Genomic DNA, 24,843 nt, shown 5'->3' with positions numbered 1-24,843 from the left:
GTGACTTCTGATTGATGCCTTTTAGGGTGTATCATAGTGAACATACCTATTCCAGTATTTTTGATGATCTGATATGATTTCTAGACAGTTTGATAGTCTAGTATAGCCACATAGAAACATAAATAATTAAAGCAAGGAGGTTTTAGTTTCAGAATATTTTCTTTCTATTGCTATGTTGATCCACATGGTATGTTTTTAAATATGTACATGTACTATAAAGAAAAGGGTTCTTATTTATTCTAACAGTTTATCATGCTAGTTTGTTATGGCTAAAATTAAGTTTTCTTGAATCAGCAGTTATCAACTACAGCGTGAACTTTGTTCGCAAGAAGAAAGCAGATACTACACATGTAAAAAAAAATATATATATATATTAAATGTAGTTATCCTCGCTATAAAACAATGAAAATCTCTACAAAAAATCCGTTGAGATAAACATTTCATAGTTTCTTCGTTTTTCCTAAGTAGGAAACTGTAAAATAAACTGGGTCATAACACTATGTGGAGAAAAAGAAGGAGGGAGAAAAAGGGGAGAAAGGAGGAAAAAAAAGATTCTCCTGAACCTCCTGGGGGATTCAATGAGATTACCTCCCAAAAAGATTGAATTAGTTTGGCCAACAGAAGGAAGAAATGCTAGAAACTAATGGCAAATAACAAGCTTGTGACAATTCATCAGGAAACTTCACAGAGGGGAGGGCTTCAGTGGAATGCCTGAGACAGGACCTTTCCCCTGTGCTATGTTATTCTAACAAACAATGTCAATGAGATGGCATCCTACCTCTCACCAATTTGCATGGTTGTCAGTGGAGTGAAAGCCAGTTTAAAGGTACATCCTTTATGTGCTGGAGAAAGGATTAGAGCGAGCCCCACAAAGACGCTTTGATTTTCTTGCAAATATGTATAAGAAGTTTGGCTGAGAAAAGTGAGTTTTCAAAGCTGCAACTTTTCCAAAGCATATGATTATTCTTTGTGTGTGTGGGTGTGTGTCTGTGTCTGTGGGTGGGTGCGTGAGTGCACACTATATGTCTTCAAAAACATGAATAAAGTTCACCGTCTTGAATAGGTGTAAAAACAATATTATATGATGTTTAGAACATATTGCAAAATATTAAAGGGAGCAGGATTAATTCATCATGATTAAAAAGTATTCAAATGTGTATGCTACATATTGTATTGTTTTTATTTTATTTTACAATTGCAGGTTGCATTTTATGGCTTTCCAAACTTTGTTCAATGGGAGATTTATTCTGTGAGATTTGCCATCATGCTCCTTTTTTCTCTCTTTTTCTTTCTTTCTTTTTTGTTTGAGGGTCTCCGACTGAAAGCTCCCCACTACTCGGTTCAATGATCCACACACTGATCCCACATAAACACAAGGAGGCGAGCCCGTGCTAACCATATGCACTTAGCGATTAGGTTAGAGTGCAAGCCTCATTAGCATGTATAAACTCCGTGTGTCAAGAGGTCGCCATTGACCCTACAACGCAAAATCAAAACATGGCTGACACAAAGTGTACCCATGTGGGTGAGGGATGTGTGCTGCTGTCCAGTGTCTGTTTAAGTATTCGGCATGGAAAAAGTATATTGAAACGCTTCATTCCCTCAACATCAAGACTGATAATCAGTTTTGTGTTCAGGTTTTACTTTTCATAATACAAAAATATATAAAAACTGTGACTCAAAGTAACACAAATACTTCGAAAAATACATGCTACTACACTTTGTAAAATTTTTTACTAACATATCTAAAGCTTCTATAGAGTAAATAAACTGTGATGTATATTTATTTGGAAACTGCATTGCTGAAAGCTGTGTTGCGCTAAAATGGCCTGCCCCTAAATATTTAAGGATGCATCGCTACTTGCTTACAGTAAACTTAAAGGGGTCCATCACTGCCCAGGATTTGCTTCACTAGTTTAATTCACTTAATCGATTGATAGCTACATGGAAACAGAATTTGCGACAATTCCACTTGACGTTATAGGGTTTACACACACGGACACACAAAAAAACCCACCACTTCATGCTTAAAAAAGATCACCAGAGAAGCAATGTCCCTTCGGTGGCAGTCCAGCACAATGTGTTCCAGTTCACTTTCATCATGTTGTACCAGCTGAACATGGTGTAGCTTTCAGCCCTGCCCTGTGGGAAACCAGCCTGTCTTTTCTCTCACTGTGTGTTTGTGTGTGTGTGTGTGTGTGTGATGTTGTCAAACTATGTCGTCCCAAGCTTTCAGCAGCACAAACTCCCTGTCCTAGGGCCTCCAGTGTGGATTGGCCACAGAGATTCTGTGTGGCATGCTCCAATGAATGCTACCCCGATTCTCTACCAGAATGCCACCAATGCTACCCCTAAAGCATGTCTGTTGGATAGCTCTGGGTTGCCAAGAGAGGGCCACTTTCTACAGTTCTTGTTCAGCTTCTATCAGTGTCTTCCTTCCCCGTCCTGTCTTTTTTTCTCTCCTTGTTTCTGGGTAAAGGAAAAAAAAAAAGCCAGCGTCGGCCTGAAAGCTATGCAGTGGGAAAGGAGTCTCCATACAGTTTAATTACGCTCGTGCAAAAATACAAATTTGCCACACGGCCTCATACCCAAACTGATTACACACTGATTGCCCCCTTCCCTACAGCCCTGCCCCGCTGTGGTTAATAAGCTAGATCGGCCCCTGGGAATCTTCCACTTTAGAAATAATACTCAGATCTTGTGAAAATGCTCTCCTCTGTTCATGTTTATGGGTCACACCGTGAAACTTGATCATATCTTCTAATAATGGTAATTGTTCTGTTTAGATCACATATGAGTGGCTTTGACACTGCAGCTGACTGGGTGCAGCAGTAGTCAACCAGTAAATAGCTTCCCTGTAATTGTTTGATTACAGTATGCTGCCTGGGATACTGGATAATGTAATCATGCAGTCAGGGTTTTACATGTTCATTTCTTCTTTTTTTTTCTTTTCAGTCTTTACCCTTGAGTTTATGTCGAAACAGCTGTCTGGCATATAATACGGTACTCAATGACTTGTGTCAACAGGTTTACGAAAATAACAATGTTCTCATTGTTTAGATAGGCCGCCGTTCCAGACGGTCTGAATCTTGAGTTGTTGACGTTGCTGAATACTTTATGATATTAATTCCCTTCCACAAGGTTACTAAACGTGACCTAATAACAAGTGCCATTATTTTTGTAAATATATGTGACAAATTCTACCGTTAAACTTGATCCCACTATCCATGAACATTTTGCCAAGCACAATAAATCAGACCTCTAAATAATATAAATGGGAACAAGAATAATACATGAGAGATTCTGTTCAGCGTCACACATAAAGGGTGTAATCTAATTAGATGGTTGTTTAATTCAAGTATCTCTACTTGTCTACAGAGGAGGGATTTTAATCACACAGCAAGTCAGAAGGTCATTTCTGGGGCCTGGCTGCTTTTCAAAGCATCATAAAGATCTTCAAAGACATATGTGCAGTTCATGTTAAAGTCTAGAGTCAGGATAAGCCCTAAAATGCAACTGTCCACTGTGTTTTCGACATTTTATTTGAGAGATTGTTGAATTTCTACGGAGACCTTAAGCAGCTGTGGAGATTCTGCCAGTTCTTCAATTAATACTTAGAGGCCAAATGTTAGCAGTCTCAGGGGGATCAAAGCTAAACAAACTCCAGGTTTCCATTTTCAAGCAACCTAAGAAAAGAGGATGTGAAAGTTTGAATCAAATATCTCCTTTCAGATGTCTCATCTGTTTACATTTTGCTTCCTTTCGCATCCCTTTGGGGAAGCTTGGAAATGGTAATAATGTCAGGACGTGCTGTGTCGTTAATGGCTCATGTGAGGAGAAGCTCGCCCCCAAATGTCCACATAAAACTAACACCACGTGGTGGGTATGTGTTGAAAGAGCTTAATCAATTGTGAAGCTGATATGTAGGTAAAATAAATGAGACTTCAAACAAAGTGAAGTAGTCCTCGAAGGGTAAAAACAAGGCACAAAGGGAGACGCACTTTGTGTGACACCCACAATGTTTCATCTGTGAAAAACGCCAGAGAGCCGTGGCCTGTTTAATGTAAACTCGTGGAGGGTAGATTTGTTTGGTGTCAGATCTAGAAAATAATTAGCTGATTCAGAGCAATGTGGTGTTCTTCAGAAACCTAACCCCAAGACCAGAATAGCATAAAATGTATAAACACTAGGCCACTGACTAGGAGTAAAGAATGGTGGAAAATGATGCAAGATGTGGTGAAGTTGCAGAGCCAGGTTTTTTCCTTATTAGTTAAAATTGATTGTTATTATTTTGTTTCTGTTTTTATGTGTATGTGTTTTTAATTCATATTTAATTTTAGAAAATAAATTATCCAATATACACTGAAAACATAAATGTGCTTTTAAATTGAAAAAATCGTGTTTTTAATGACATTGTATATCTACCTTTTATTTTTGACTTGTTAAAATTAAAACCATTCGTAAATATTCTTGTAGACAAGTCAAGCTATAGATATATCCATCTTTTTGTTGAGAAAATGTACTCATGCAATCTGTCTTCCTAACATGGCCCATTTTCAGGTTATGCAAATGTGCCCGACTGTAGGAACCTTTCCTCAGTGATAACAGAGGAATGACTGACTCAGCTTCAGTTAAAACCACAAGCATCAAAATGAGACTTGGATAACACGAGCTCCAGGTTTGCAGAAACATTTATTGTAATTTGCCAAAGTCTTTTTTGTTTTTTGAACACAGTACCGTCACAATCAGCAGTGAAATCAGTCCTCAGAAATCGCTGTACTAACCAAACATTATCTGTTGGTGATTATGTAGCACCACTGCTGAGGTAGTGTGATCCAATGCAGAAAAGTGGCTCCGAGGTACCCTCCCTTTTCTCAAGAACTAATGTTTACAATCATTTAGGGCGTCTGTGGAAGGCGTACAGGAGACACTGGCGTATGTTTGTCTCCGTTTTGAGGATTGTGGTTAAGCTGAAGCTCATCTGGCAACCTTATGGGCTGCTCATCCAAGCTAAAGCTGCTGTTCTTCCTTCTACTCCTGTGTCTTTCTATCTCACTTATTTTTTCTCACTTTTATTTCCTCTTCTTTCCTGTTTTATTCTTCTTCTTCTGACATTTTTTTTACATTAGTTTATTTCTTAATCCAGCTTTCCCCCCCATGTTGAATAGTCTCAACATGTCTTTTCTGATTTTATGAAACCACTCATTGTATCAGCTGTCTCCAGTCATACATGTCATCTGCTGGTATGCGCTGATGGCTGAGTTTTAGTAGGTCTTTCATGTGTGTATCATGTGTAGCAATGGCTGGAATGGGATGTAGCTCAAGTAAATCAGTTTGTCATGTGAGCAAAATCTGCTGAGTGCATAGGTTCACGAGCAGGTTTTGTTTCTCATCTTCTGTCTTATCTCCCATGACAGTCTCAATTTATGCCAAATGGCTCCAGAGATCCACTTTTGCGATGTTTGTGTTTAAATAAAAAAAAATATTACCGATGCTGATAATTTAACAGCTTAAAACACATCGTGTCCTGTTTTCATTAAAGATCATCACATTACACAAGCCACATTAAGGTAATGCCACACTGACGTAACAAATTTAACTTTAGTGACGTAAATGTATGAATTGGCACCGATCACTTCCAGAAGAAATACACGAGTGGGGTGATATTAAGTAATTCCTTCCAAATTGAAAGATTTCCCAACTGAAAAAGGAGACACCAATCATGCAAAATGACTCTTTGCATCAGTGCACAGTGTGCAATATGCAGAAAATGCTGTAAGATAGTTATCTGAAGTGTCTACTGCAGAGAGCAGGGCTTCCTGAAAATATTTCCAATGAAGCCTGCTCCCTAAAAAATTACATGTGAAAACGTGTGTGAATTCATATACGTGAATGGAGGTTAACAAACATGAAACTGAAAAGAAACAAAAGCAGAAACACTAAAATGGTTTGCTGGGAAGTAAGAATGCATGAGAAGGCATATTCATCTGTTCATTGCTTCAAAGAACTGGGATTCAGACTAAACTCATAAAAATATGGTCTTTTCCCCCTCTAAGTTTGTAGTGTTTTTAAAAAGTCTTTCTCTTTGTTCAGAACTAAAGATTCTGGGCAAGGACTAACCAAAATTATATCTCTTCAAATACAACCCTAAAAAGACAAAAAAGTTTAACAAACTGCACATAGTCTTTAAGTTTCCGGAAAGGAGCTTTTCCTGACCTCTTTCATCAGTTGACTAAATATTTTTGATCTAACCTTGTAGATGTGTCAGTACAGATGTTGAAAAATAATGCCCTATTTCTTAGTTATTTGGTTTAAGGTCAATTCAAACATGTTCAAGTCATGTATTTATATAATGTAGAAATTACTTCTCATGTTGAAGGAGAGGAGAGTGAGCTTGAGGCTTTAGCGCTGGATAAACGTTTGGTTTTCCCAGCTGCCTCCACCTGTGTCTGTATTATGAAGGGCAGAAATACTGTACAGCACTTCAGAGTGTGCCAATTAACAGCCCCAGCAGCGGCCGCCACGCAGGAGGGCCCCTCATAAAGACTCACCCTATGGTGTAAACCCTGCCACTTCCAAGTGCTTTATCCGGGGCCGAGCCCATGCACACAGCTGTTAAACTGGCAGGTTTTTAAGTAGCCCCAGCAACGCCGACAGGCCCAGGAGTTCATAAAGATTTTCTCAGCAAGTGCTTTCACAAGGAAAGTGAGAAAGATGAGATGAGAAAGACAGGAAGAGAGGAATTCTGAGCAAGCTAGCTGGTCAATCAAGTGCCAGACGTTGCTTAAAGACAAGAGAGTCACAACACTATCATGCCTCCATCTGTCTCTTTGTGGCTCTACCTATCTATCTCGCCTATTGTTCTTGACTGCACTCTTTCCCCCTTTTCTGTGTATAAAAAAAACAGTGATCGCAGTAACGGGTTAGCCAACACCAGGCAGGAGGAGGCCTGCTGAGGACTTGGAAGTCAGGGTAATTCCATTCATCCAAACCACTGCCACTCCAGCCCCCTACATAGCAACTGCTGGCATTTGAACAGCTTTGATTCATATTTTAGAGACTTAGTGCATCAGATATCTATATACATACATACATACATATATGTGTGTGTATATATATATATATATATATATATATATATATATATATATATATATATATATATATATATATATATATACATGTGTGTATTACTTTTAGTTAAAAAGAGAAGAACATACACCATTTTCCTGCTTAGGTGCCCAACAAGCCATGCTGCAAATTGTTGGGATGCAAAAACATGCAACTGTGCAGGTAATTAACATGTGTAAAATCGACAACTTTATGCCAGCTAGCTAATGTATACTAGATAAACTGTGAAGTGCTGCTATTTTAGTGAATACACTGTATCCAAAAGCTGTACTGTTTACTGATTTATTTCTTGTGCTTGGGGCTGTGAGCCATGCAAACTGTCTGCGAGTGCCACACTTTTGTGCTTTCCAGTTCAATTCTACCTCCACCTGCTTCAGCTGCTGATCTAACAATAGGCAGACATAAACAGGTCATAATGAAATAAAAACACTGAATTAGGTGTCTAGCCATATTTGCCAGTATGTCCAGTTCATAATGTTAAAAACAATATTTAATCAATAAATGTTGATTAAATATGTATTGCTCTCTATCTTGAATCAAGGCAAAGTTTTAACTCTACTTTTACCAACAAACAAGAAAAAAAATTGGTCTAATTGGTGGCCAAACATCTAGCTTGTGATTTGAATCCTTAAATGTTGGCGTCATCACACTGAACATGAGGGTTGCTTTTGTGCCTACTTTCAGGTTGAGGGATGGGCTTTGCCTGTTTGTTTTTTTTTGCTCTGTTTTGGTCAATGAACACCTGTTCAGAGCATCATAGTTCTTGGAGTCCATGGTTAGAGTGCTAGAAGGTACGGGTGATCGTGGCTCAAGAGTTGGGAGTTTGCCTTGTAATCAGAAGTTTGCAAGTTCGAGCCCCGGCTTGGACAGTCTCGGTCGTTGTGTCCTTGGGCAAGATAATTCACCCGTTGCCTACTGGTGGTGGTCAGAGCGCCAGTGTCCGGCAGCCTCGCCTCTGTCAGTGCGCCCCAGGGTGGCTGTGGCTACAATGTAGCTTGCCATCACCAGTGTGTGAATGGGTGGATGACTGGACGTGTAAAGCGCTTTGGGGTCCTTAGGGACTAGTAAAAGCACTATACAAATACAGGCCATTTACCAAGATGGATTCTTTTTTGCTCCACTTGAGGTCTACAAAGTTTATCTGAGCACAGACAGTGAAATTAGAAGGGCTCTCACTGGGATGAGCAGCCTGCTGCTCACAGCATAGGAATCAGACTGTTCTATTAGTGGACTTCTATGCTAATGACAGTTTGTCCATAGTGATGTCCATGCTTGACATAAGGGTGTCTGCAAAAACCATTGGAACCAGGACACCTTAGCCAATAGAATGATAATTAATTTTGTGGTCTTGTCATTAGATCTGCAACTTTATGACTTGGACACTTGTGAATTCATCCATCAACCGATCACCACTGAGTGGTGAGTTTGATAAATGCATAGCTGGAGCATACTTTGAGCCTTTGGCAGAAGATTTGGACCTCGTGATTTTGAGCTACAACCGCTGTGACAAGTGGCAACATTTGGAGGCAGATTGAGAACAGTTAGACATATTAGCCATGCTCCACTCCACCTTATTAAGGTAGTTGTTGGGAGGTATGACCTTATGGGTTCATCACTGGGTTCAGAAGGACTGCAGGTAAAGAGAACTGTCAACCTGGATTAGGGGCCAAATAGAGCTTGGTTGTCTTGTGGGATTTTCACTGTCAAGAATAGTGAGTGGGGTGGGCACGGGAGTTTGCCTAACCAGTTGATGCAAGTTTTGACGACTTTTAAAATTCTGACCACATCACCAGGAGTGTCACGTGTGGGTGGTACAAAAATATGTTTTATCATGACCATCATTATCATTCAGTCCCTGTACAGCAATTCATTAGTTTTCATCACCAATATAAGTTAGGCTTGTTCCTGGTGTGCCTTGGACCCAGTACTTCCCTTTGGTATGATTCTTTTTATAACTCAAGGACAGAATTTATAGGTGCAGCCAAAGGGTGGACAGTGGTGAGTTTGATGACATTAGGATCACATGTTTCATTTATCCAGATGATAAAGTGTAGAAGTTGGTTTATCAAGCAATGAATTCCACCTGACACTGGGATAGTTTTCAGCTGTATGACTGGCCTGTCAATTCGCACCTTCAAAGGCATGATTCTCTTCCAATAATAATAGTGTATTGCCAGCTCTCAGGCTGGGGTGCATTGCTGCTTCTAGTAGAGGAGTTTCAGTACCTTTAAGTTTTGTTGATGAGTGGGGGTAGAATGGATCGGCAGACTTAAACCCAGATTGACTGCATGCTGAGTGCTGTTTTGATTGTGGAGAGATGCAGATCTCAAGCTAATGGTGTGATATGCATCTGTACTGTGTTCATAACTAAATGGATGCATACAAGTGTGTAGTTGCTGCCCAAAGTCCAAAGCGATTGTTCCTGTGGACTAAAGCAGAGACAAAGCAGTTAAAACTGAGCTGACCACATGCTAGACAGTATTGGCTGCAGATGTGCCCAGACAGATCACAAAGAAAACGTGATGGCATTTCCTCAAGATGTGCATGTGTATTTTTAAACTTTGATGTGAACATGATTTGCCATGAAAAAACGCTTTGTTCTTGTGGTTCGCATGGTCTCAATAACAGGGCTCATACATATTGTATGCCTATCCAGAACTTTTTTTGTTTGTGTGTGTGTGTGTGTGTGTGTGTGTGTGTGTGTGTGTGTGTGTGTGTGTGTGTGTGTGTGTGTGTGTGTGTGTGTGTATCCCAGTGATGGTGTAGGTTGATCTCAGGACATTTAGTATTCTACTCAACATAAGTTTTCTGGTAAAGATCAGTTGGACGCATAATTGAATATCTGAATGAGAGAAGGAATAGCATGCACAACAATTTGGTGGTCGAGACAGTTGGTATCATAGATATAACAAGATTATGGGATATTCTTCCTTTATGAATACATGCGCAAACTTGTTTAAAATTAATTATAGGGTGTCACACAGAAGCAGCATTTTTAAAATTGTTCATAAGGGTTTCTAGTTATTTTCCAACCAACATTGTTTTGTACTTCATCGTCTATGTTGACTTGGCCACACTTTTCCTCAAAAGCTTGCCTGTGTAGAGAGAAAGTCTTTAAAGTGCCAGTTAAAAATTATATAAATTCATATAGATTAACAAATACACGCATGCAATTTTTTATTATTTCTTTTTTTTTTTTACATTTGTTCATGATACTGCCTATAATACATGTCTCATATTCATATAATATTTTAAGCTCTGCATAAAAAAATCAGCAACTGGTTGATTTCGAGTCATTTTTCATTTCAAGTCATTTTTTATAGCTTGCATGACAAACACTTTGATCTAACACTCTTCTGTTACTATGCGGCATAGCTAGCTTCTGTTAGCACTCCGTGACATGTTACACTGACTACCATGCAGAGGAACAGTATGCATGAAGAAAGAGCCCCCAGTTCAAGCAGAGGGGAAAAGTATCACTGCAAGATAGTCTGGCTTTTGACCGGCCTGCCCTGTTTAGTTCAGGTTTTCATTTGTGTGAAGTGATAGTTCCAACACATTGTGTGCTTGTTCTGCTCTTCTTCTGTTTCAGCTTTGGCAGGTGACCCGGTATTGGATGTACTGGCTACTGTACTTTAGGTGACAGCTCCTGACATTGTAATTGTCTGCTTTGGGTGATGGGATGGATAGTGTAATACAGCTTTTGTTTCCTTTCGGTAGAAATTATTGATAACTGATGATGATGAGGTGCTATTGGGATTGGTAACGTTGTCTATGCCAGATGCAATAATTTCAAATTCCAATTACGAATAATTTCTTGGAAATAATCAAATTTATCCGAAGCCCTCTGTGGATTAAACATCTTCGATAGGGTTCTGACTTTTTATGCAAATAATCTTCTTTTCATTGCCCAGTTAATTTGTTTGGACAAAAAATGTATACAATCTTTTCTTTTGTTTTCTATGCACCATTTACAAATTAAAATGCTCTAAATGGAAAACACTATTAGCAACTTGTACAATCAATAAGTCATCAGAATGATACTCCTTCTGGCTTTATAAACACCTCCTTTTAAATTGTAGAGTTGCAATAATTTTTTAATAATTTAAGCAAACTCAAATTATACATGGTATTTTTTTTATTTAAATTTAGAAAATCATGAATGAGCTAATTAGTAATTGTGTAGTGAAAAAAATCTACATAATAGGGCTCAGATAATATATAATGTGCACACATTCACACTCTGTAAGTGGATAAGTGAACAGTGTTACCCACAAGGGAAACCAAGACAGACAGGTGTAGAGAGGGACGGTTGGACAGAGAGGGTAAAGATTTCATATTAGCAGGAAGGAAAATGGTGAGTTGCATTTGATATCACCCTCTGTGCCGCACATGTGCTGGGAGTGTCCAGAGAGGACAAAAAAGAGAAGCATCCTCTGCTAAATGGAAATTCCTGTGCTTCAGCCACAGCTGCACTATGACACTTCAGATGGCTGTGCTTCCCTTTGTACAGCTCCCTGGAATTAACCCAAACCACAATGGCATCACATCAGAAAAGAAGGCAGGAAAAACCAGACTTTATTATCTGTCGTTCTGGAAATATTTGTGCAGGGAGGAAAAAGGGGCACAAGGCCCTTGGCTTCCCTGCCATATCAACCTGCATTTGATTATTAAACACACACACGCACACACACACAACTGTCTTCAAACCAATGTTAGGTAGACCTCTGTTATGATACCTGTCCTCTAGGATGACTTGGGACTGAAATGTAAACACTGCCATTCCTTATTTACCTTTATTATTTTTAATTTAATATGGCATGTTACAATTGTAAATGTATTTGCTGCAAATATATATATATATATATATATATATATATATATATATATATATATATATATATATATATATATATATATATATATATTTGTATCCAGACAATTTTCTTGTTGAACTAGAACTGAAAAAAAAAGTTCAACTAGTGCTGAAAAATAAACTCTGCTAACGAAGAAAAGTAGTGTTGGTATAAAACTTTCCATCAAAATGTGTTTGGAGAGGGGATTCACTTCAAAGAGATCTTAACAACAGTGCTGTCTGTCTAATTTACGTTTTCAAGCACATGCCAAATGTAAAAACCCCAATTTTGAGTAGTGTATAATTACAGAGAGAGAATGAATGACTATAAATAACCCCATCATTACTAGTCCTTCCTGAAGAACATGATCCATACTGAAGGATAATTAAGGCAAAATATTTCTGATCCTCCAGCAGTCTGCACAAGGAATGTGTGCATGCGCACTTGTATTTGTGTGTGTCTCTCATGAGTACGTGGTTGTGCGTGTTCTTGATAGAGAGTGTGGGTGCATATGAGATGGGATGAAATTATACGGCATTCTTCCCTAAATATAGTTCTGTTGTGGTAAATCTGCTGTGTACAAATACTTCAGGAAAACTCAAGACAGACCAGCTTTAATTGGTTTGTGGAGTCATTAATGGAACAGAAGAACAGCTCAAGTACGTGTGTGTGTGTGTGTGTGTGTGTGTGTGTGTGTGTGTGTGTGTGTGTGTGTGTGTGTGTGTGTGTGTGTGTGTGTGTGAGAAACTGTGCTTATTTATGTATGTCGGACCCTGTCAATGCCCTTAAAACAACAACAGAGACATGGCGCTAACTTTGATCAACCAACATGTTGCAAACAAGAAGATAATAATGAACCTCTATGTTCAGCCGAGGTCTCTTAAAATAGACCATTTCAAATAGGATATATCAGATTTGAGGATAATATTTCTAGATTAGGACAGCTAATTAGTGCCCCAATATTTGGCACAGCGATTTGACTGAGATCCAAATAAGCATATTGTCCTCATCGCAGAGGAGCGAAAAAGCTTTTCTGTTCTTTACTCAGAGTAAGAAAGAATGTTCAACTGAGACAGAGAAAACTTTACTCGACTGCGCTCCCTGTCTTACTTTGTTATCTTTTTCTCTCTTTCTTGCTCGATCAAAACATAAGAATGTCGCTTTGAGTGGCCAAATGAAAGGGAACCAGGAATACATGAGCGAGAGACCATGTTTATTTCTAGTATATCTACAAACCAGGCCAGGTTTTTTGTGTCAGCAGGGGTCCTCATGGGTTGTTTAGTTGTCATGAGTAGTTGCCTATCCGACAGCGAGTCAGTCAGACAGCCAGCCAGTTGTCAGGCAAATACTAGTTCCTTGTTGCTATTTGTGTTTGAATGAAGCCGTGCTGAGGGCCTCCCTCCCTCTGTTTTCCCCTTTTCCAACCAAATCCTCCGACCTCTTCCTATGGCAAGACTTGTGTCTTCCTGCAGCCTATCGCTCCTGGAATGAAAAGCCTATGACCAAGGCACCTATTCCTTTCACTGCCATTGTGCTGCTGAAACAAGGAGCAGAACCAAAGTAGCCAGATAAACATGGAGTAGCAAGGCTCTAGGGTGGCCCTGCTGTGGCTGCGGCTGCTGGGCTCCAGTGACTTGTTGTTGCTTGTTGTTGTGTGTTTCCCCCAGCTGAGGCTGGGGGCCCGGGATGGCTTTTGTGTCAGTGTTTGACCAGTGCTGCACTCATGAAACTAGATAAATGGATTAGAGAGGCACAGATATGGGCGGGCATCTTTGAGAAAAGACAACGGAGATGCTGAAGGAAAGCGGGGGTTGAAAGAGGAGGGTGTAGGGATAGGAAGAGGCAAAGACATTTGTGTTGTTGGACAACAAGGGGTCGAGTCTGTTGTAAGAATAGCCTGCTTCTGCCAAAAAAGACAAGACAGTGATAAACTTTCCTCCCCATGCAGTCACCTCTCCCCCCTCACTCTTCCTGTTACACATGCTCACGCAAGCACACACACACACATGCACACATACACACACACAGTCACAATGCACAATTCACCACTAAAATGAATGGATTGCCACAGCGTGACACGTCTCAGTTGCAGGGAGAGATGGTCCTTGTTCGCCAACAAAAGACTGAGGTATTATGGGGAGCACAGCCTGTGACAGAATGCTAAATTGTTTTAGGGTCAACAACTTATTGTCTTTGCATGAGCCACAATTTACATATCTCCTGAGCAGCTTTCAGCAGTGAGTCCTCAGATGAAAATAGCTGAACCTGTTCCAAAGGTTACTGAAAACAGTTTTGACAACTTGCTTTTGTTTTTTTTGTCTTACTGATGTTATTTAATTTTTTTTAGTTAATCAATCAAAAAATCCAAGTGTGATGTGAGTGGCAATTAATTATTTTAACTGTAATTAAATTTTCACTATAAAATGAAATGCCATTTTTATTTTACATTCTAGAATGTAAGAATATTTAAACACTTGGTGGCTACAGCGATTTGAAGATCAGACATTATCGTGTGTTAACAGTAAAGTCCCGAAGAGAGCTTTTTTCTCAACCTCTAAATTTGCATTTAATACATTTATCTGCCCCTTTTCTTTTATTTCATTATATTTATTTTCCTTTTCCTCCCCTGCATCGCGGCCTTGGGCATCCAGGGAGGAAATGGCTGGAAGTGACAGCCTAATTATCAGCTTCAACAGCACTCATTACCCATTAGACAATCCACTGTACATCCACTTACTAAATGAATAATTTTGTATATATTATGGAAACACAATATAATGGCCTGCAGCTAACGCCTTTGCTAACCTCACGCTGTTTCAGTACAAAAGAAATAAATGGGACACCGAGAGGTTATTTAATTTTAGCCCCAAAAGCCAGCTCATGAGAGGATGTCATGTGCAAATGGGGTGGGAGGGAAACTTACGCACCTGCCTTTTTTTTCGCAATTTAAGAGTCATTATTGCAAAACACGTGCTGTCCTATAAGCGAATTGAAAAGACTCGGTTCGACTTTGTGTTAATTAATTTTATCCTAATTTAGATATAGCGGTTTATAGGGGCTGGAATATTTCATATTTATATACTAAAACGAGCAAATGTAGAAACATGTAACTATTGCGTTTTATGTTACGTATTATTATTATTATTATTATTATTATTATTATTATTATTATTATTATTATTATTATTATTGATAGACACATTAATATAGCGTGTAGTCTACATTTTAAATGTGTTTGTGATTTGACTAGAACCGTTTTGGTGTGTGTGTAAAAGCGAGATGATTCCACGTCGATCAACAAAACGTTCCTTGGCCTTAGTTAATTTTTTAACACAGTCTGTGACTGTTTTTAAAAACAGACATTTAAGTGACACAGATTTATGCGCAAAGACCCCCCACCCCCCTCCCGCCGTTCATCCCCTCCCCCACCTCTGCAAAACACAAACGATCTGGTCACCGTTTACCTACACGGAAAAAAAAGAAAGGAAAAAGAAAGGAGACTTGCGTTTTGACTTGCAGAGATAATTGCAGTTACTTAATTTGGCCGTCTTTGAATATGTAAAATATAAAAATGTAGCAGAATTAATACTAGTAATTGCCGTGCCAAAAAGCAAGCTCTTTTTTATTTATTTGCTAATTATAATTGTATTCCTATGATATTTCCTTTTTACTATGACGTAGCTCACGGATTTTCAAAAATATTAAAAGGTACTCTCATAAAAGCATAATAGTACACAATTGGGTGCAAGACCGTTAAATCAAATTAGAAACTTTAAGCTACATAATGAGAGATGCTAAAGTTGGAGTTTTTCATCTCACTTATAGCATTTGGGAAAGTGACAACGGTTTCAGGTCTTATAATTCTCTTTCTTGCCTATAGAGGCCGCTGTGATATTGCAAAACAGATGTGCATAAGTTAGTCCACAGGTTTGGGGCACTGAAATCATTCACCCTCTATAACAGCTCACTTTGCAGCTTATTTACAAAAGTGTCTTTCAGTCAAAGAATGAATGTTATCATACTCTTCTTGGTTGCTTTTAGAAGATTTTTTTTTAAATGAGTGTTGATTTTTCATTAAAAGCAAATATAAATAAATAAATAAACATTTAAATCGCTTGAGACAAATAGCATTAAAGACAAATGAAATAAATAATATAATGCAAATAAAATAAATAAGATATTCCAATAGCAGATAATTATTGCACTTTCCTTTTGTATTATTATTTTTAGACCCAATTAGACTGATGATGTAAATCAATATTTGCTTTTGGTCATTGTACAGCAAGGAAGCAGCTTTTTACAGGCTAATGATCACTATCAGCTTAGAAACAGACAGAGACCCCAAAAGTGACCCTGCTCCTCAAGGTCCACAATGTCAGCCTTCTCCTCCCCCAAAAGGAAAATATTAATAATTTATCTTCGAATCGACTTTTCCCTCTGACAGATTAGATTTTAACCATTTGATTTTGTTTGGACTGGGCGTTCCCATATTATTACTTAATGACCTTCCCAGCTGCTCCTGTCCATTTTCTGTCACCAGCAACCATCTGGACACTTATTAGCACCTCAATGCATCCACGCTGCTTTCCTCCCAAACTTGAATAAAATTAAGCCTGGTTGCATGCAGACTGCCAATATTTTTTTTTCTCTCTGTAGAATTCCCACCCTTTTTGTTGCAGGCCTAAGCTTTCTACATAATTTATCAATTTCGTTTGCATAATAATAATAATAATAATAATAATAATAATAATAATAATAATAATAATAATCACAGAAAAGAAATGTAGGCTGAACATTGTTGGGTTTTCTCTATAATTTCATTTAGTTTATTTAGGCAAAATATACGATCTGGACAAATTCCTTCAACGTTTCCTATTTACAAATTTAAATCACTTGTATTTACATTAAAGAAAGGACACCAAAAAACACAAGATAGTGACAAATAATAATTATAATAACAATAATTATAATAATAATAAAGTAAACAGCCTACCAAAATGTCCCAGCCTGCCTGGGCAAAGTGGAGGGAGAGAGAGTAACATTATAGGCGCGATTATAAGCTACACAACAATAGAGGAAGTAATCCATCCATCCACAGGATATTACCAAATTACGCCATTTGTTCTGTACCGTCTGAATGCTATGCTGCATTATTATTTCTCATTGTCCTTTTTAGAGAGCGTAAAGTCTTTGTTTTTTTTTTTTTTCTATTTGATTTTTTTTTCAAGCACCAAAAATGTCTTGATCAAGCCGAGGAGAGTGCAGTGAGGACCCGTTGCGTGGCGTCTTGTGGACTCCTGGCGCTGGAAGGCAGAGAGGATCTGGATAAAGAATAACAGAAAGGTAGATAAATACCCCCGCCGTGTTTGGACAGCGGGTTTCAATATGCATCTCAAGTGTCTGGCTGAGCAGTTTTGATTAGAAGCAGACTGAAGCCCTCCTTTTCAAGCCCTCGCGTTTTTTCTTTTCTTTTTTTTAAACACTAATAATTAAAACAACATGAACAATAATAGTGTTATCAATTTTACAAATCCGATTTTTTTTACGGCATGAAAAAAAACCCCTCACTGTTCATCCATTGTCAACAGTTGTAATTCGCTATCTCATCGTTAATTCTCTAAGAACGTTACGCACAAGAGGAAAACCTGAGGTAAAACTTTTTTTTTTCTTTGGGTAAGAGCGCTCCCCTGGGCTCTGGGTCTCCCATGGGTCTTTAGGGAAAGCACACAACCCAGACAGAGCCCGTTTTACTCGGTGACTTGATAAGTAGCCACACTCTCCCCAGAGGGAAGGAATTAAAAGGGTTGTGGGATGGGAGTCAAGACCCCTGTCACCCCCAAAGTAAACTGGGTATCGTTGAAAAAAATTGTTTGTTTTATTTTGGACTGCTGTTATATTGTTTTATGTTAGAAAACGTATAAATAAAAGATGAAACAAATAAAAATAAACCTTAAGTATATATGCCAAAATTCGTTAAGCAGTTTACTCATTGTTTTTTTTAAATATTGTTTCTAATACTTCTCTTATCAGTAATGTTATAGCTTTATTTTTTTTTTTAAAAGAGATCTAAGTATGTTTCTATTTCGCTAATCCAATAATCAGATCTCCTTCATTTTATTTCCGGCTGTGGCTGCTTTCATCTGCTTATGGCAACGTGTTGAAATTCAGCAAAAGCAATAAAGTAAAAACTGGTCTCACCTGTCATGGATGGGTCGAAAAGAAGACTTCAGGGTCTGTGTTGGAGGTGAATCCGACCTTACACCGTTTTCGTGATCTGATGGGAAAACAGTGTTAGCACTTGTCTGGTAGATAAAACAGAGACACGAGAATTTTTAACTAAACATTATTGTGTGTGTGTGTGTGTGTGTGTGTGTGTGTGTGTGTGTGTGTGTGTGTGTGTGTGTGTGTGTGTGTAGTCGATTGTGTGAAAGTGTGTGTGTGTGTGTGTGTGTCGATTGTGTGAAAGTGTGTAAATGTACTTTACTTGTGTGTGGATGCGTGTGCAGAATCTTTTATAGGCTAAATTAATTGTATTTGAAATCGAAAATAATAATAATCCGAAGTCGCTTTTTTTTTCAACAGAGCATTTTGCACGTCTCCTCATATGTGCAAACACAGACTGTCATCGTACCTATGTGTTTCGGACTGTGGCTCTCTGGTTGGGCTTTGCTGTCATTGGTGAGCGCTGCTGAAGCTGCTACCGGCGACACCACCACTGATGTCGGCTGCTGCTGCTGCTGCTGGGCCGGCAAGTGATGGTTGTGCTGGTGGTGGTGGTGCTGGTTTACTCCCAGAAACGATCTGACATTCAGCAGGGAATTCTGGCCTAAGAAAGCCCCATTTGTCCAATTGTGGAACTTTCCAATCTGGCAAGTGTACAGTCCGTGACTGGGGAGGAAGGCGGGGTGGGTCTGAATCTGGTGGTGGGGCGCTGATGGGTGAGTGGTGGCCCCAGTGCCGCAAGGGGACGTGGGTTTCTGTGACGAGCTGTCGGGACTAGTAGCGGTCTCTGCTAAAGACCATATTTTGGGCTTATTGTTGGACGGGAGAGGAAAGCTCCCAGGTCTGTCCGGAGACAAAACTCTTGTGGTGTTGTTGTTGCTGCTATCAGAGTTCTCCTTACTCCCTGGGTGAATTGAAATAGCGTTCTTAGATTTTTCAAAGGCCTCGTGGGCCTGTAGGGCGAAGGCCCGTCTTTTCTCTAAGTTGTCCAACTCTCCGGTTGCACCGAGGCCGCCCCTACGGTCCCTGCTGCCCTCCGATGACTTATCATCATCATCCTCGTTGCTTTGATCCCCGTCGTTGTCGTCGATTTTGTCTATATCTATGCTCTCCAGGTCAATCTCTTCCTCGTCTTCGTTTTTTTCTGCTTCGTCTCCACTGCCCAACAAGTTACCGTCCTCGTCCTCTTTGCTCCTGCTTCCCCAGGTCACCTTGTTCTCCTTCTTGAGCCTCCTCCTGGCGTTGGCGAACCAGGTGGAAACCTGCGTCAGCGTCATTTTGGTAATGATAGCCAGCATGATCTTCTCCCCTTTGGTCGGGTATGGATTCTTCCTGTGCTCATTGAGCCAGGCTTTCAAAGTGCTGGTGCTCTCCCGGGTGGCATTTTTAGGCCTAGCAGGGTCTCCGTACTGAAACTGGCCGTATGGATAGAAGGCAGGAGATGTGTGGGCTGCAAAGCTGGCAGGGTGGACGCCAGGACTGTCCTTCAGTTCGTACTGGGATCCCTTAGAAATCAAAGATTGTGTGTTATTAAAGTGTCCTCATGGAGCTTCATGCATAATTTTATTTCATGAACTGCTAAATACATGCTTCATATATACATATATATATGAAGCTCCATATATATATATATATATATATATATATATATATATATATATATATATATATATATATATATATATATATATATATATGATTCAAACAACTGGCTTTAAAAAATCTTTGAGTTACAGTTGCAACTGACTCAGCTGTGCCCACAAATAAGCTTCTCAGCTTGCAACATGTCACATGCTAGGCCTATGGCACCTGCAACTGCACAGCTCTCTGAGAGACCATTTATTAGCAATTATTGTCCGTAAATTGTCAGAAAAAAGTAACAAAGTGAATAGGACCAGAGAAAGTTTGTGATCACGCACACTGCATGTGCACGCAAACTGACAGCTTAAACATATAGTAGGCCTGCCTGTTAAACTCCCTTCTATGCACAATATGACAAAGCAGTATGAAGGCCCAAGCAAAGTTTTTCCCTTTTTTTCTCCCTCTTCTCACTCTGTAAAATATACACTTGCGTGACGAATTGTGTACTTTAAGTCTTTGGCTTGGTTTTGTGGAATCCACCCGCAGGTCGTTCAATTTAGTATTTTCGATAAAACCTATTTTTTTTTTCTCAGTTTTACTCTGTGTTAGAGCCTAATACATGCCTTAGTCATTAACACACTCCAAGTTAATTATTATCACAAGATGTGCTGTGTCTTGCAATTCGTCAGGTAGAGAAAGTTAGAAGGGCATTCAACTAGGTCAGAAATGTTTACAAAACACAAACTTAAAAAAAGTAATTCCATATTTATAGTTTAAGATATTGTATCAGGCTGGTGAATATTTTTATCAACCTGATTTAAAAAAATCGTCAGAGCAAAAGCAGCATTTTTTTCATGTTGCACGGTAGAATACAGCTCCGCAGGATTATTTTTTTCATAGTGTGAGACTAATAACTGCCTAATTATAATTTTCTCTTGTTCTTTTGCTTTATGCATAACAACAAAACACGTTTTAAGCTGCATTTTCAAGGTTTTTTCTTCTTTCTTTTGCATTTCGTCAAACTTTTCACCTTGCAGCTAAAACACACCAGCGGACTGTTAAATCAGTCAAGTATGGACTTAAACCAGAAAATGCGCAATATACAAATCGGCAACCAAGAGTATTCATTCTTTTGGTTGAAGTGACCTTTCGATTTTTTTTTTATGATCAGACAGTGCTGGTTGGGACGGAAGGATTTACAAACATCTTTCGACAGAAGTATATGAACATGTTCTTACCATTTGTGAGAAAAGAGCCAAGTCCGCGCTGGTGTAGGGTAAGAAAGCGCTGTAGTTGTGTGCGTACGGGTTGGCGTACATGCCCAACACTGACGTGACAGCCGCTGCAGTGGCTGACGGACTTCCCCCGATCTCGGTGCTCCCTCCCCGGGACGAAGGCGTAAGCACTCCCGGTCTTTCGCTCCCGTAAACCGCCTGGGAGGCACTTAAGTACTGCGGGTACCCTAGCTGGGGGAAAGACATCTCCACTGCACAGTTCTTTTGTCCGATAAACTGTGCGTAAAAAAGTATGCGAGGCACAAAAAAAAAAAAGAAAAAGAAAAAAGATGAAAAAAACCCGGATGAGTAAAGAGAAAGTGTTTAAGCCAAAGTCGCAGCTACTACCGACATACAACGGTATGCAGTCAAAACAAACCGCTCTTAAATCTCTGCTTCCTCTCTTTTCTCGCGCAAAGTCCGCTGGATGTGATCTGATCAACAATTGCGCTCCGACTGACGCGCCTGGCCCTGAGGTCTCCAGGCTGATCTCTCAGATACAATTTGAAGTTGATGCTTTGATTGGCGTCCTCTACTTGAGCCTGCAAGCTCCTCCTCGTTTGGAGCAATGTGGATAATGTGAATATAGACTGAGCACATTGGCTGGGGCCCCCCTTCTCTCTCTCTCTCTCTCGCGATCTCTCTCTCTCCCCCCCTCTCTCTTGCTCTCTCTCTCTCTCCGTCCGTGTTTGGAGTTATTGTATGTTAAATGTTCAAGCATTAGAGTCCATTCACCGAAGGCTTTGATTGTTGTATGACAACCTGTCTACACGATTTTACAGCTGTCCGACACAAGGGGAAGTAAACCCGTCAAGAAGGAACTTACTTTGAATAGATTTAAATTGTAATTAAAGGGGGAAAAGCCTGTCCGCCGAGGAATTAGTATTTGGTAACACGGGCTGCTGGTGCCTTTATTTAATTCAGTGGCATTATTTTTCAGTAAAAGTTTTAACATTAAAATTAATTTCTGTAATTTATGGATTTTTTTTTAAACCTACGCACTCGTAAAAGACACACGGGACTTAATCAGGATGAGATATTTAAAAGTTTATTTATTAAATAAATAAATAAATAAAAGCATTTTATATTTCTACAATGAAACAATTATATATATTTTTATTTTGTTTTAAAGTTATAACGCTTACTTCAAGACGGTTACAGTTAACTCCCTAAACAGTTGCGGAAATTCATGCAAATTCTTCCATATGAGTTATTAATTATGTAAGTCTTTATTGACTTCTGTTTTCGGTTTCCTTTGATTTCTTCATAAAGTTTTAATCAGCCTCTCCATCCTTTTCCCCCCTCTCACTTTCCATCTGCTTTCGTGTGTGTGTGTGTGTGTGTGTGTGGACTTAAAGCAGATTGTTGTTGTCCTTTGTAAAAGCAGAGCCACTTCACGTTTCCTTGCTTTTAGTGAAAAGGAATGTGGAAACGCCAGGGACGAGCCAAAGACCGGGTTACCGGATAAGAAGTCTCCAAGTCCATGTATTCACCACAAAATGTTATTCAGGTACTTTTAGCTCCTATAATTTAATGAAAGACGTACCAACACACGAGAACCGGAAAAATATAGTGTGTAACAAATCTATAATTGTTTCTGGAATATATATATTCCAGAAACAATTATAGAATGTTTTCTAAAACAAACCAATCTTTTCAAAAATATTATCTCAATATTTCAAAGAGTGAAAAAACTCGGATGCTATTTTGTTCAGCGCCTCTTGAACTGCTTATCCAATTTCCAGCTCAAAAAAAAAGGAAAAAAAAAAGGGTCGGACACTAACCTCTGCTTAACTATCCACTCCTCACACACCTATGTGGCTCACGGGTGGGAGGGTGTTCATTTTTTGACTGTTCTATTTCTATTTGATTTGATTCTCATATCACCCACCTCCCGAGTCAAAGGGGGTATTCTGTAGATCTAGATTTAATGCCTTAACGACTGAAGCCCAAGAAGTCAGTAGATTTTGATCTGCACCAGATGGCTCCGAGTGGATATTGCCGAGCGCCGAGGATCTGTTAAAAATATCTGTGGGGCACTGATGGTAATCTGGGTAACACATCAGAAAGGAGGGGAGGAATGGCAATTGTGATAACCCGCTGGAAATGTGTGCAGGGGGCTAAATATAATGGCTGTGGCGGGCTGGTGGAGGGGTGGCAGGGAGTTAGAAGACCAAAATTATGTCTAAACAGAAATGACACTGGAAAAGCCGAAGAGAAATCAGTGAATCGAGATGATGAGTAAATGTTTTAGAAACAGCGAAAAGATAATTTAATATTACTAGCTTACCATTACTAGTAATAACAGTGACGGTGATGATGATAATAATCATACTTAAAAAATATATGTTGACCGTGTTTCTTTTTCAGAAAAAAAGATTTTTATTAAAAAAAAAATCACAAACAAATCAATGAATTAGGTAAACAAAGACACGTGTCGAGGTCAGTAAGCCATCAATGTTAACTGATTTATTGAGTGTTGTTAAACTGTCTTTGCCACCACAAGCTTTTCAGGCTAAAACCAGAGAGAGCGAGAAAGGGAGGGAGAGAGAGAGAGAGAGAGAGAGAGAGAGCACGGTAAACTTTGTTCCGGATCCTCGCCCGTGTTTAAAACTCATCTTCATCACGTTCAGTTCTAATGCAGGCGTTCACCACATGTGTCGTCTCTGTATGACATGCACGCGCCTTCGCGCACAGGCGCTCACGTTAATGTTGTCAAAACGACTCTTAAATACTCTTCCCATTTTTAAAGAGAAAGAAAATCCCCCGGCTTATCATATCAGATAGTTTTATCGTGTAAATCTACAGGAGGCTCTTCATAAGCTGCTACGCCTTAATGGCCACATTCTAATAGGCTAAATCACTCAGTCCCAAGCACTGTGCGTTTTTAATTTTCCTGCCACCAATTAAAAATAAATAAATAAATATATACAAAAATAATAATAATACATAGTACCATAGTTAAGTATGTTCTCATATGATATGTGTTTTAATGTAAAATGATTGGAAACTTGTCAACAACTTCTGTTATACCTAACATATTCTCTCTCTCTCTCTCTCTCTCTCTCTCTGGTACCTTATAGCAATAGAGCCTCTAAAGCTATAAGAAAGATATGAAATATTCCCAGTTACTCTGTTGGAGGACAGCACTCTCTGCCATTACTCATGTTCAAGTAATAGAAAGAAAAATAACTGAGCAGTAGGTCTATACATTTTAAGGACAGTCCTGGCTGTACATTTTAAAATTACAGATACTTCAGTTATCAGATAATGGCAAACACAAACACTTATATATGCTTTCAATGGGAAAACGAAAAAGCTAAAAACAGATATTGTTAAATTCAGGCTTGTTAAATGAACAACATTTTCTCTATATACAAACCTGCGTGGTGACAGTGCATTGCAATCCATATTCAATACCACAGTTCATAATTGTTGTGTGATTCAACTTTATCTTGAATATCATAAATCATTTATTTTCTTTTTAAAAGCCAGATTTACCTTATAATCATAGCTTCTGTCATTTATAGTTTTTAAAACTAAGATATCAGTAGTAATCTGGGATCATGACAGTCTTATAATTTATTTTTGTAACTTTCTGGGCTCGAATGTAGTTCTCTAGGATGTGTGCAAATAGGTACACCTCATTGGCTCCAATAGAAGTCAACGAGAGTGAACCTGCATTACAATCACATTGGTTATGTTGACAGTTGGCTACCACCGCAGAGGTCAAGGGTGTCTCTGTGAACTAATAACTGTGGTGAAAGATACTCCTTTCC

At 39.1% G+C, this 24,843-nt stretch overlaps 1 protein-coding gene across 1 annotated transcript; it reads right to left on the bottom strand.

Moving 5' to 3' along the window:
* Window positions 1-16,785: 16,785 nt before the first annotated feature.
* irx1a (iroquois homeobox 1a) lies at window positions 16,786-21,647 on the bottom strand. The gene is made up of 4 exons (XM_026185920.1): window positions 21,029-21,647; window positions 18,619-19,714; window positions 18,186-18,261; window positions 16,786-17,308 (listed from the first exon to the last, which is right to left on the bottom strand). The coding sequence occupies exons 1-4, from the start codon at window positions 21,269-21,271 to the stop codon at window positions 17,233-17,235; spliced, it is 1,491 nt and encodes a 496-aa protein (XP_026041705.1). The 5' UTR covers window positions 21,272-21,647; the 3' UTR covers window positions 16,786-17,232.
* Between the last annotated feature and the right edge of the window lie 3,196 nt (window positions 21,648-24,843).

The sequence above is a fragment of the Astatotilapia calliptera genome, chromosome 11 (genome assembly GCF_900246225.1).
Source record: "Astatotilapia calliptera chromosome 11, fAstCal1.2, whole genome shotgun sequence".
Classification (NCBI taxonomy): domain Eukaryota; kingdom Metazoa; phylum Chordata; class Actinopteri; order Cichliformes; family Cichlidae; genus Astatotilapia; species Astatotilapia calliptera.
The sequence above is the reverse complement of the archived record's forward strand: the minus strand, read 5'-3'. Positions and strand labels throughout refer to the sequence as shown.